At 38.6% G+C, this 13,928-nt stretch overlaps 1 protein-coding gene across 1 annotated transcript in view; it reads left to right on the top strand.

The window, feature by feature from the left end:
• Nucleotides 1–13,928, top strand: part of cog6 (component of oligomeric golgi complex 6) — a 73,733-nt gene that overhangs the window by 32,755 nt on the left and 27,050 nt on the right. The window contains exons 5-12 of the mRNA XM_088639543.1: nucleotides 2,047–2,158; nucleotides 3,429–3,511; nucleotides 4,300–4,370; nucleotides 5,842–5,935; nucleotides 10,209–10,337; nucleotides 10,943–11,034; nucleotides 12,905–12,969; nucleotides 13,391–13,482. Of these exons, the coding sequence (XP_088495669.1) occupies nucleotides 2,047–2,158; nucleotides 3,429–3,511; nucleotides 4,300–4,370; nucleotides 5,842–5,935; nucleotides 10,209–10,337; nucleotides 10,943–11,034; nucleotides 12,905–12,969; nucleotides 13,391–13,482 (738 nt within the window). The remainder of the gene's footprint in view (nucleotides 1–2,046; nucleotides 2,159–3,428; nucleotides 3,512–4,299; nucleotides 4,371–5,841; nucleotides 5,936–10,208; nucleotides 10,338–10,942; nucleotides 11,035–12,904; nucleotides 12,970–13,390; nucleotides 13,483–13,928) is intronic.

Below are 13,928 nucleotides of genomic sequence, written 5' to 3'. Positions count from 1 at the left end.
ATAACTGAGTACAGTAAGAGCATCTAAACAAAATACAAGGAGGAAATTCCCAAATCCAAATTCCTATCCCTTTGGCCCATATGGTATTATGATCCATATACACACACATACATAATCAGAAGTCAGCTAACATAAGAACCATCGACAGCAGTATACAAAAAAACAGATATAAGACAGAGGTAGTAGTATTTTAAGATTTGCATGTCTTCTTGCATAAGTCTGTTAACATCTGTTCCAACAATGCAATATTCATACCTTAACTATCTGATGTAACAATCACAAAATAGACCTTGCAATCTTCTGTTTACTATCAAAATATCACTTTTAGCTTTGAGCCTCAAAAATTTGTTTTTTTCTTTTCAAGCCCCACAGCAACTGTAACACATGACAACAAAGAGCGAATGAAAGTCAAAATCAGTGCCTCGCCATGGGTGTAGAATTGCATAGAACAGATGACTTTTCTAAAAGCTGGGGCAGAAAATACAGAGCAAAGTGGACATTCATTTCTGTCAGAGGTCAGCCCTCCATTCACTCTTAAAATGGAGGAAAGAGAGTGGGGGAAGATGGAGGAATAATCCTCCCAAACATTATGCCTTCGTGAGAGAGAAAGAGAGTGAGAGGCCTAGTGTTCCCAGGGTCTTTGGCAGTGAGTGTTCTCTCTGTGGAGCACTGTTGCCATGGTGACCATTGTGCCCGAGGAACCTCACCTCCACTTGGGTCCCCACTGTGAACAGAAAGTTGGCTAGTTTCTGTTTTCTCCTTGTTCTTGTCTTCCTCTCTGAGGAGGTAACGATGTGCTGCCTGGTTCCCATGTTGCTCCTGATTTTTATTTGTATGTGCCAGGAATGTTGGTGAAAAGGGGATTTTATGTTTTGGTTTCAATGTGGTTTTATTACAGAACATCCAAAGGGCTCTGCTTGTTCTACAAGCATTCAGCTTGTAGAGTTTTCATAGTGCAGCTAGACGAAGAATTCCCTTATTAGTAATAGTACCAATAGTAACAGTATCAATAGTAGAGTGAAAGAACACCGCGAGAAAGACAGTTATATAAGTTTACCGTTTTATATGTATATTTCGCTGGAGGGTGTGTTTAGTAAAATGGCCCTAGTTCCACAATGGTAGCACTATCATTTCTCTCTCTGCTAAAAGCTCGAAGATAAAAATAACTACAAATAAAGAACAGATTCTAATAACGTAATGTTCTTCATATAGCCATGAAGTCAGAATGCTTAGTCCGAATGTTGTCTGAGTCATAGTGAAACATAAAGCGCATTTTAGTGTAAATTTATGAGCATTGTGACAGAGTAATACTAACGGAATATTGGAAAATAGGAATGCCGCTGAATAACAAACGTTCACCTCTTCAAATAGAGGAGCATTTTGATGTAGATATGAGAATATGTTACTCCACTTAAATCAACACCAAAGAAGCTAAGCAATGTTGATTGCTGATTGACTGGTCTTTGAATTATTAATCTTTTCTTAAATTTATGAGCTTCACATTTCCTTTCGGTTTCTGGAAGAGACCCAGTATAGGATGAGAAGAGCATGACAGCCACCTAGTGGGCGTTTTAACAAAAACTCAAGAAAAAAGTAAACTTTTACAGCGATAGTGTGTCCCTCAGACATTCAGTATTGTATGAATTTCTGCATGATCTCACACTGTTTGGTCCATTCAAATCAAAGACTTTCTGTGAGCCCACTATATAGTATGTGCAAGACCTCAATACTTTCCTATGTAAAGCACGATAATATTATGTAAAGAGAGCATTTTCAGTCAGATGTGTCTGTTTTGTATATAAAATTGCAAAAATTATATTTTGTGTTCTTTTTAGCTTGTCCTTTTAGTTGTTTTACTTTATTCACGACCTTTACACAGACCTCATGGACAACTTTCTTTCATCTGTTCTTCTGTTTGACCTTTATCCTATTTCTTCCTAATCCTTATCCTTTTCTCTTTCTTTCTTCCTTCATCCTGTCTCCTTCTTCTCCATTCTCCATGCCCTCCCATTCTTTTCTAATCCAGTGCGTTCTCCTCCCTCACAGCCACCGGTTGGAAATCCGAGCTCAGGTTGCACAGGCCTTCCTGGCCAAATTCCAGCTGACGGCAGAGGAGATGAATGTACTGAGGGGATCCAGGGATACCCCAGTCACCGAGGTACACAGAGAACACAGTGTTCGCTCGTACGTCAAGGAAGTGCGGACAAAATGGATGTCTTGACAGTAACCGCTGGCCTTTAGAGACTGGATTGGTTGGAAAGACTCTTTCAACCAATGTTGCCACTTTAACTTCAGTCAAAATCAAAATGGACTGACTGCTTAGTTTTAAAGTTTAAAGTTTTAGTTTTAAAGCTAATGTACATAAATACTCCAGTTTATATGTTCAGTTCCACATATATTTGGCACTAAGGATTCAATTTTACAATACATTCCATGCCACATATTGTGAAAATCCTCCTGTTTCACATTGTATTAATCATGATACCTGTGCTAGTTTCTATAATAGCTTTTTAACTGAATAAAATATAAAAAGCTATCTAATTCAAGATTTCTTTAGGTACTTTAGGTATCTTTTCTTTAGGTACACAGTTTTGATTTGTTTTTGGTTGGTACACAACTATTGTATTTCCCATAGTGCAAATAGCAGGAATGGTTTTCATGGAATTGCTGCATGAAAACGTTATGTCTGACTTCAGCCAGAGCATTAATTAGATATTTTACTTAGCAAACCCATTTAGTTAATTTTAGGTACTTCAGGTACTTTTAGGTTTCAGTACTCAAAAGTGTCCATTGGTAGGTTAGGTAGGTAAGTTAGATCCCCTTTTCAGGGCATAAAGAGCCAAGGGCCACCATTTTTCTCAACCATCTGACACTGGAAATGGAGGTGATGTGGTCAGCATCACGCCCCGGCTGGCCAATTACCCCTGGAAGGATTAACCCCCAGTACTCATTTGGAAAGCAGGCTGAGTGGACCTGGGAGCCGTCTGGAAGGAATTAGAGCAAGTTACATTGCTTGCCAGGACCTTCTGGTCAGGAGGTCTAGAGCCCTTGCCGTCTGAGCTCCCACGGCTCCCCGTTGTTATTTTAGTTACTGATAATGTTGGAGAAAAGGGGACTGTGAAACAAAGGGTTTTTCATAACTCATCAATTGAAATTATATTTAAAAAATCCTTTGGGCAATCTCAGAATTATTTTGAAAGCTTCTGACTTCTGAAAGAAGCTTTGTAGTTAGGAGAAGCATGAACAATGTGTGGTTACACTTAATAACAGTGTAGAGGACATATACTACTCCAAATAAAACTTCATAAGATGTCATTTGCAGTTCAGTAAAAAGGTTAATGTAAAGTGTAAAATATTGAATATTCTTTATTCTGTAAATACCTCTGTAGACAGCTTTGTTTTCGCACACTTTCTTCCCCTCCCTGCAGGACTTCTTCAAGGCCTTGGGCCGAGTCAAGCAGATTCACGATGATGTGAAAATCCTCCTGAGGACTAACCAGCAGACAGCAGGGTTAGTGAGGCTTCTTTCTGCAAGGGAGAGACTGGGGAAAAACCCTTCACATTGAGTCCTTTTACAATAAAGGAAGAATGATTCTGTGAATAGTGGCATAAAAAAACATTCTAATGGCCCTGCTTATTGGTTTAGCTCCAAAATGTATAATTTAGCATTTAAAGTATCTTTTTGTGGTAGCCTGAATTTTTCGGTTACTTTAGGCGCTTTCTTCCAGGTATTGTCACGTTAAAGTGTGACTACCACTATTTAAATGGTTATGTTCCGCACACATCATTGCCGTTTGAGTCTCTGTGAGTGGTATGGACAGGATAAAAACCTATGATTCTTAGAATATAAGATTTTTATAGGAATAAGCAGAGTGTTGTACAGTACCATATTATCCACTCAGTTCACAGAGTCAATTGATACTTCAGTTTATTATTATTATCCCCTGGTGCGAAACCTTTTTTGTGTCCAATTCAACAGTACATCATAATACAATGTAGATTTCCTAGATCTATTACCGTTACATATTGGGGTACACTGGTGTCTCACAGATGGGATTAAAGCAAGTTCACAGAGGAGGTGGTGTGCCATACACTCCATAATGACATTAGCTTTCTTTATATAACCCTTTGCTGTTCGAGTGCATTAAGGCTGGTCTGCTTTTTTCTAGTTTCCTTTACCCACAACAATGTATTTGTTATCAAACAGCCATAAATCTGCCAACAGATAAAACAGTATGTTCAGACGTTCATCTTTTAATTTTTGTGCTTTAACAGTTGTCACCACTTGTTTGGTTGCAGGCTTGAGATCATGGAGCAGATGGCTCTTCTTCAGGAGACGTCGTATGAGCAGCTGTACCGGTGGGCTCAGAGTGAGTACTCAGAATCTGCTGTGTGATGCCGAGAGGCAGGGGGTAGTGCCACCGAGTCTTGCAGTCCAGTCAAAGTTGTGGTAATATTTTACATCATCAGAATTAAACCTTTCAACTTGTTTTAAACTGGTGAGTATTGTATAAAATGGAAAGCAACCTGCTGTACCCTTTATTTGGTTTCTGTGCTTTTTTTTTCCCCACTATTAATCATCAATAATGAAAAACGTCTTGTTTGTGACAATCTAAATTTTGTAAGATCTTTGGTATTGTGCATTGGCTTCTTTGTTGCTCATGGTTGGATTTTTACTTTCTTAAAAAAGATCTCCACTTATTTTTATTTACTGAACAAGCTCCCAAATTCGCTGGTTGCCTTTATGTATCAGCATAGAGTGACACATGGTTATATAAGGAGGTGTGAACAGATTCCCCTGACTCTCACACCAATCAAGCCACACAGTACGGTTTCTGCAGCGAAAAACAGAAGGTTAAGCTACAAGTAGGGTAGAGAAGCAGCACACACTGACATCAAGCCACCTGGGAAGTATCGCTGGGACCTGGGAGAGCTTTGGCCTATGCTATTCCTAGTTGTGTTCGGCCAAATTAAAAGTCCCATGACATGTTTCATAAGAATAGGGGTACTAACCCAATGCCCAGGCTATTTTCCACTCGTGATTTGCATTATTTGACCTCTCTTAAATTTCCTTTTAATTCAGTCGTTATACTTAAAGTGCTTTGAGATCAGCTGGGCTGAAAAACTAGTTAAATGTATGTAGTTATAAAATGTTTGCACCACCACTCTAGGAATACCAGTCACAGATGGCTAAGTGACATGACCCAGGCTTGAATCTGTGATAATCTGGGTCAGGTTGCTTAACCTGCACTTAGTGTGAAAGTCTTTACCCGTTAAGTCTCTTTGAGTGCCCCTTGGATTTTTGTTTTTAATTACTCAGCAGTTAAGGATCACATGAATCACAGTTGTGTGCTTATAATAGCTGGCAGTTATTTTTTCCCTTTTCCCTTTCTTTATCATTTGTCAGTTCTATGAAATCACGTAATACACAAAGTTGTTTTGGGTCATCCTTAACAGAAGGTGTGCATTTGATATTTGAATATTCAACCCCATTTGCTTGAAATGTGCTAACCTTTTTTTTCCTGTCAAACATAAGAACATTGTGTATCGTGGAAAATATGATGGTGTTCAATTTTCCGCCTTAACTGTGGGAAAGATGTCCCACAGTTCCAGGGAATGGTGGGCTACAGGCCAAAAGAGGCTCTTTGAGCTGCCGAGTTGATTACAGCAAAATCTCCTGACGTGTGAGCTAATCCTTTGGCTCGTTGGGCAGAAATGGTGCGTGATCTGATGAATACCAGTGAAATGCCTTTTCCCCGTCTTTAGTTCAAAAAGGCAAATGGCATACGGCAGTCCATTGTGTCTTTGGCTCATTCAATGAGTCCTTTCTTTTCCTCCCAGATGAGTGCAGGGGGCTGACCCAGGAGACATGTGACATCACTCCAGTGCTGAGCCAGGCCATGGAGGCCCTGCAGGACAGACCCGTCTTGTACAAGTCAGTACCGCTCTGTACCGCAGTCTGCTCCCTGGTCCGTGCTCCCTGCTCTCCGCCATCTCTTGCTGCCTTCTTCACTACAGTCAGGGCCTTGTTCAAATTTGATAGGGTGGCACAGGCCCAGACAGGAGAAATGATGGAAAATAAAACAGCCGTGTCTCATTGGTATACCTTTCTGAGCACAAGTTAGCTGTTTATTATTGATTGACAGGACTACTTTTTAATTCTGCAATTCCTTGTTATTTTTGTTTCTCGTTTGTTGTATGTTTCATTGCAGAACACTGCCATATTGAAATGGACAGTGCAAAATACCAAGCACTAAAAGGAGCTCAGACATCCATGTCTGTTAGTTTGACCTTGTGAATGACACAGATTGTCATGCAAAAAACGGATATTTACAGTCTTTTAGGGAATGAAATTGGCATTTCTATTGTTTCTGGAATTGGGTTGTATACAGTATGTGCTCTGTCTTAATACTCTGTCTTGATTCAGTTTCTCTTGCTGCCACAGGAGGTCACTCCTGACATTACAAATAGAACCTCAGCTGGTTCAGGAGTATCTATGGCATTAGTACTGACTACTGTACATATAGTGAATGTCAACATGCATTAGGGCAACAAAATTGAAGTCTTCTACAAATGAACCTCCATGATGTAAAATGGTTTCTGTCTGTGGTGTATTCATTCAGAAAATGATAAGGTTTTTAGTACTGTAGCGCATACCCACGTGAACCCGAGAGCGCTACAGTACGTTTGGTATACGTATTCTCTATATGCTCAGTATGGTATTTCTGCCTCTTTTGTGTTTATCTAGGTATAATCCCCTGCCTGACTGGATGCATTTTCCATTAAACGTGTACATTGCATTTTAAATTTCACAATATCAAAAAAACCTTCTGAGATTTGCCAGAAGTGAAATCAAAATAAGCAAGACATATAAAGGTTGTTTTTTATTCAAACAGGGACTAAAAGTAGGACATTTTGGATCAATCTCTGTTCAGCATCAGTGTTTTTAAAATGTTATGCACATCAATGCAACAGTTGGTATACACATTAATTATACTTATTTTAAGAAGAAGGATGAGGTATCGGAAATCTGAATGAAATAGAGCAGGAATGACAAAACTGTTACTGACAAAAATGAGTACTTATTGTGCTAAAAAAGATAGGGAATCTACTTGCTCAGGTAAATTTTCTGCAGAAACCTTTTATGAGATTGTTGGGTCTCTTTCCCAGTTCTTTGGTAGTATAGATGCTGCTGCTTTGAAAACAGCCTCCCTTTCTCATCTCATTTTTGTAAATGAAAATTGGAAAGTAGTAGACGCAAGAAGCTAATACATTGTTTACTGGAAGCATTCTAAAGAGAACCATTTCATATATCTCTATTGAGATCTCTACCAGTGTGGGAATATAAAGACGTTTGGGTTGTTTGTGAGTTACTGTTTTTTTTTTTAAATGTATCCAGGCTATTTTTAAAACGTGCGTGGAAATAGCTTAAGGATGGGCCTGCTTTATGTTATGGACTTTGTGCAGTACATCAATTATTAGCTGAATTTTCTCTTTAGAGAAATATTAATAAGATTGAAGAAGCTTTTTCATTACATTTACGTAGACTGCAGGTCCCTGTCTGGTGTCCTTCAAACGACATTTGACCTTTAATATGCCAAATGTGAGTAACTGTGGGAACTGCACTTCAAACATACCCAGGGAACTTTGATGGCTGCACAGTGTCAGTGTTTGAGAAATGCATTCGGCTTTTTGGTTCTCATCAGCAGAAAAGGCAAATATAAACACAGTGTCAACGTACTACATGGTAATTAAATTGTGTACTTACATACACTTACAAGTGTATTGAATTGGACTTGACTCATGGTTCTCTAAGTGCGGTTTCAGACAGACCCGAGATGCTGTTTTATAGTCCCAATAAGTGCATTCAGCTTTGGCTGATGATAAAAGCAATTTAAGACATAATGGTATTTTATACTTTATGGGATACGTGGGTGTGATTGACATACTATGCTCCTGCTTTTTAGCTTTTCAGGGTTTGGTTTGGATTAGAACCCGAGCATGTCTAAGTGAGCACCTAGAACAAATGTCCCAGTTTTTCCAGTACAGTCCTCTGTCTCGGGTATAATTGTGGCAGTCTGTGTCAGGCCCTGTGTAATGACTAAGGTTAGGAATTAGAGTTAATACTGTGTATTAGCAGTTCTGTATGTCACATGCATAACTTTACTATCGGGGTTGCTTAAAATTCGGCACAGCTCTGTAGCATATGCAGTAGGCTTGCAAAATAAAAATAATCATGATTCTAATCATGATCAGCCTCAGCTGCTTTCCTGTTTTAAACGAAGCCAGGTCTCCCAATAACTATTCACAGTGCATACCAAGTAAAATGCTACTCATTGGAGCCTTTGTCCATACATAGATGATTTTACTGCTTTCCGTCTGGATTTTTACAGTAGGACTGCCTGAATAATACATTTGTTTCTCAGCTGTTTGCTAGCTTTTGGTACTCTTACTCTCCGTTGGCGATGAGACATTTGCAGCTGAGTTTAGTACCTAAACTTCTAATCATATCCACTGCTTTTTTGAGAACTCGCTTTGTCTGGAAAGATCAAGGACCAGGCTGAAAACAATTCCTAGAGCTTAAACTTAAACAGTTTCGGTCCCTGTCCCTTGGAGTCCCCTCTGCTGCCTTGTTTTCATACTTTATTTCCCAAAGCTGGTAGTTCAGGCTGGCACTGCATGTCCAAGGACGGCCGATGATAGGAGAGCTCTGTTCCTGTAATCCGTCACTCCCCCATGCTGCATTTGTCTCTGTTTAGTCTGCCAGAAAGAGTGAGTAGCTTTTTAACCCGTATGGCTCTTTAGAACTACTAGCACCTAAATATGAAATATCCGGAAACTCTAACAAGTAATAATGGAGCAATCGCCTCTATTTAGTTCTTCATCTGTTATCAGGATATTAAACAATATCTACAAATAATTACTAATAGGATAAAAGTAGCATGCAGCTGGTATATATGGCAGCAGGAATATACCAAACCCTTAGCAATGAGGTCTGTAGTCCTTGCGAACCACTGTCTTATACGTTTTAGAGTTAGATGTTAAAGTGGCACTTCAGTCTGAATTTTCAGACTGGTTATTCTCGGTATATCTCGGTAACAAAATATTTTCATTGACCAATTTGAAATTTTTTCGAATTAAGCACAAAATTGTTAACTTTGTGAAAGTACTGTAAGTCACCATGTTGTCACAGACCTCTGGTTTCACCATGGACTAGAGCGAGAATTCCCAGGAATTGCGACGTGTTGTGGCCCTTCCTGCTTGCTAGTCACTGTGAATGATTAATGAAATGCGATGTACAAGTGAGTAAATGCAGGTTGTACAACAGACATTTCACTGCAGGAATGTCCCAATTTGATCTGCGTGCAGAGTTGACAAGTAAATTGTATTTGTTGGCAAAACCGTCTCAAAAATCGAAAGCAGTATTTCTATTGGATTAAAACAGATATATTCAAAAGCCTGCTTGGCTTACAAAGTAATAAGGCCACTTCACATTACCAGAAGATTTGTATCCTCATTCTGAATCGCGCTGCGTATACCTGGAATTGTCGTCAATTTTGTGATGTACATTGGAGATTTTACAAGTTACTATGTATATTTTACTTTCATTGTGGTTTGAAATGCACTAATGAGTGCAGATCCTTTCTAACCCCAAAATATAAAAAAAGTGCTACAGTTTCCCTTTAATAGTCAATGACCAGAGACATGGAAAATGTACAGTATCTGCTTGCACTGATGAGGACAAATCACTAGATAGGGTAAGTTAATAATAACTCAGTTGCAACAAAAAAATGAAGACCTCATGGCTCAAGAATAGCATGTTGGTTTTTATGTTGATATAATTTAGGTTTCTCAAACCCTTAATCTTGGGGTACCTTTTTCCTGACATGTTTGCTTGTTGATGTTTCCTAGTTTGCATTCCACAGGTGTTTACTGCACTAGGTTAATTACAGTGCACATTAGTTGATAAAATATGAAGTGAAAAAAAATTCTTAAAGCAATATTTTTGTGGTTGTCTGCATTATCTTGCAGTATTTTATGTTATAGTGTTCTTCATTTTTTGGCTTCACTTTACTTGACTTTTTTTCCCCAAGGTGTAGCACAGTAAACGCCTATCAGGGGACCGTAAACACACAGACAACAGTAAAGACACAGAGGTTTGGCATTTTTTTTTCTCAGATGGTGTTGTTGTTTGCCCTGGTGTGCAGGTACACACTGGATGAATTTGGAACAGCCAGGAGATGTGCTGTCGTCCGTGGGTTCATCGATGCCCTGACCCGTGGTGGCGCGGGGGGAACACCTCGCCCCATTGAAATGCACTCTCATGATCCCATGAGGTACTGCCATCCTGACCTAAACATCTCTCTGCCTTGCAGAAGCTCAGAATCCCTTTAAACACTCACTTCTTGATAAAAACAGAGTGTGGAGTCTTAACTACTATTCCCTCTATAGTTGGAAGCAAAGGTACTTTGACAATAAAACTGGTTAATAGATTTGTGTTGATAATATTTTGATGTGCGTGTACTGCAGTAACCATTATTTTGAATGCTTCAGCGCGTGGCGTGAAAACTAAATGGAAAACAAAATACAAGCTTAGCTTCAGTAGAGTAAAAAAGCATAAATCCACTGGTTTATGGTATCCACCCAAATTAATGTAATGTGCCTACTCCACAATTACAGGAATTAAAACCTATTCCTAAGAACCAGTGTTCTGGGAACTTTCTCTTATAAGAACATTAGTCGCCTCAGAAACGGCTGAAGTATTGACTGTTCTCTGAACTGACCAGAGCGCAATTTGCTCTCCAGCCAGTTCTGTGTCTCATCACACTTGAGCTTTCAGTGAACCCTGCAGAGCTGGTAGGGGGAGGCTCAGCCTTAGGAGTTAAGACTGGGTCAGGCCAGGGTTATAATGGATATTGACTGGGATGCTCATTTCTTCCAGGTATGTCGGAGATATGCTAGCCTGGTTACATCAAGCCACTGCTTCAGAGAAAGAGCACCTGGAAGCGCTGTTAAAACTGGTGACTATGCAAGGTAAAAATAATACCCTTGTCAATACTGCCACCTAGAATAGTTATGTTAAAGCAAGTAAGCATGGCAGTAAACATTTTAATTCACACTGTGGTTTCTGATACTGGCATCATCAGTAGTAGTATTTTGTGCTGCTCATAGATAGATACTTTATTGATCCTGTGAGGGAAATTGCAGTGCAACAGCAGCTTTACACAGACAACACAGCCACAGTGTAACGAATGATACAATAATAATAATAGTACAATACATACAATACAATCAGTACAGTGAGGGGTGCACTAAAAGAGTTACTCACAGTCCAAACACAAAAGGAACAAAATAGAACAGAACAGTACGCAGAAAAATTATATCACACATATGAATAGAAATATAGATGTAAATATAGACATTGATATAAATGTAAATGTATTGCACAGGTCCCTGGCATATATTGCACCAAAAACGGTTGTAAACAGGAAAAGAAAGAGAACAGATGTAGCAGTAGATGTGTTCAGTCCAGAAACAGGTCACTGTCAATGTTGCCTCTGCCCAGACGCGAGGTGGATGCATACTATAGTTATAGTTCTGTTCATATTAGTAGTGACTTTTGGAAAGATTGTGTTAGCCTTTTTGTGTCTGAAATGAGGACATGGTGAACTACGCGTTTTAATTTGCATCGCAGTCTTAAAGCCACATCCTTTGGAGATTTTGATCATTTCCATCAGGCAAAAACTGCTTTATTGTAAATTTGGTAGTGCCCAAAAATGATAATTATGTATAATCGCAGCTTATCTACTTTGATGCTCATAGAGTTTGGCCTTCACTGCTGTTTCATTTTTGACTGTTTCAGTCTCATTATGAATTCAGAAGAGATAATAGAGCATCATATTTGGCAGAAACAATCCTTTGTGCATAGATTCAGCACACCATACAGGAAATAATGGCACGCAACAGCACTAGTAATGGCACTAGCTGTGAGAATAGTGCAACACGATTTCTAAATGAACATAACTAATTATACGTAATCTAGGATTTTCCCGTTTTTGAAACACCTTTTTATTTATTCTTGATATTATTTTCCCAGCTCACTTACACTGTTGGTCCCTATCCTGGACCATTTTTCCTGGAGTATGCTAAATCCAATATCCTCACCGCTTTATGTGATGGGTTAAAGGCAGATGTTCAGGGAATAGCTGTTCGGTGTCTGCTGTCTGCAAGAGCCACCCTGTTTGGAGTGTCTGTAAAGACATCAACGTTGGCTTTTCCTTCCTCTTTGCACTTCAAACTTTTATTTTGAAATGATTTTGCTATTTGTGAATTTTAACCCCATCCATGGATATTTACAGGGTTTGTTCAATTTTCATAATGCTTTTGTTCTATTTTTGAGATCTGGTTGATGCTTGTGTTGTATTTTAATTAATAATACAGTTTTTTCTTTACCGTTTTCAAAACAACTGAAAACTTTTATTCAGACTGTGTTATCCAATTTAACACGTCAGTTAAATGTGCTGATCAGAAAAACTTTTTTTATAATTAACTACTAGTTGCTAATAAACTAGTCAATACTAAAAACAGTGAATGGTGTGCAGATTCCTTATGTGGCTTAAAGGGACTATATTACTTTTAAAGAGTGGTGTTGGGGAAGGGATTATCATTTAATTTTAACAGCAGATTGCATTAAGTTCACTGACTAGTGTTTGACATGTTATTCCAATTAAGTATTATCAGTAAAAATGATGGCTTCTGTAAAAAAAGGTCATATCTCAAGGATAGATATATGGGCACACATAATTCTTTTTATCTGCACAAGGTGCTGAAGATTGGTGTTGCTCATGGTGATAGCCACTGTAGAGGCAGACAATATTGAATCTTTGTCCTTGAATGTTTCCAGGAATAGAAGAGAGCATGCAGGAGGTTGTGGGACACATAACAGAGGGAGTCTGCAGACCCCTCAAGGTGAGAGACCAGTTTCAAGCTGTTATACAGGGGAAACCTCATGCTGTGTAGCCTCATTCTAATAAACTCTAAAGGGTAAAGGACATTATTTGTGGATGATTAAGCAGATGTACTGTATGTTTTCTGAACTGCAGGCTATTGTACAAATTGCATTGATGGAACACAAACTCAGTAACAGCCTTGTTTCTATGAATAGCTTTCATATTATCCATATATTATCCATCCATTAAATAAGCTTTGATTAAAGTTGATCTATAGCTTCTCTGGCTATCAAATTCATCTGTTAATTTGTTTCTCTTTCACTAGTCTTAAAATGAAATGTTGTAGTGTTTAATGTTTTTGTTCTGGTGCTCAGATCAGACTTACAGACTTACAGACTTACACTCCTATATTACTGTTTTCTTTCTCCATTGTAACGCAGGTGCGGATTGAACAGGTGATAGTGGCTGAACCAGGGGCTGTTCTATTGTATAAGATATCCAATCTCCTCAAGTTCTACCATCATACTATTAGGTACTGAAAATAATTCTTTACTATGCATACTGCAGGAAAACTAAAAGCAGCAACAAAGAGAAACTCTAGACAGCAGCTGTTGTACATTTAATTCTTAAAGCATCTCATTACCATAACCTAAAAGAACTCAACATGGAACCTTCCAGATTCCTGGTTAATTGTTTGGAACTGTCCCGGTTGTACAATTGTTGTACTTTATGACATTTAAATGAGAAAATTTTCACTGCTTTGACAAAACATGAACATATACAGTATTTAAAACAAGGGAGAAAAAACAAATATTCAAAGCCAAATACATTTGAAGCTGTCACATTTGAAGAGTCAGAAACTTAGTTATTTGAAACAGACAAAACGTTGGCTTCTGAAGATATCTTAACCATGTCTGTTGGTTCATCGAATGTCATTCTAATTTACCACAATAATATTGGTTGTCATACTGTAGGTCA

The sequence above is a fragment of the Lepisosteus platostomus genome, chromosome 7 (genome assembly GCF_059453375.1).
Source record: "Lepisosteus platostomus isolate fLepPlt1 chromosome 7, fLepPlt1.hap1, whole genome shotgun sequence".
In the NCBI taxonomy this organism is placed as follows: Eukaryota; Metazoa; Chordata; class Actinopteri; order Semionotiformes; family Lepisosteidae; genus Lepisosteus; species Lepisosteus platostomus.
The sequence above is the reverse complement of the archived record's forward strand: the minus strand, read 5'-3'. Positions and strand labels throughout refer to the sequence as shown.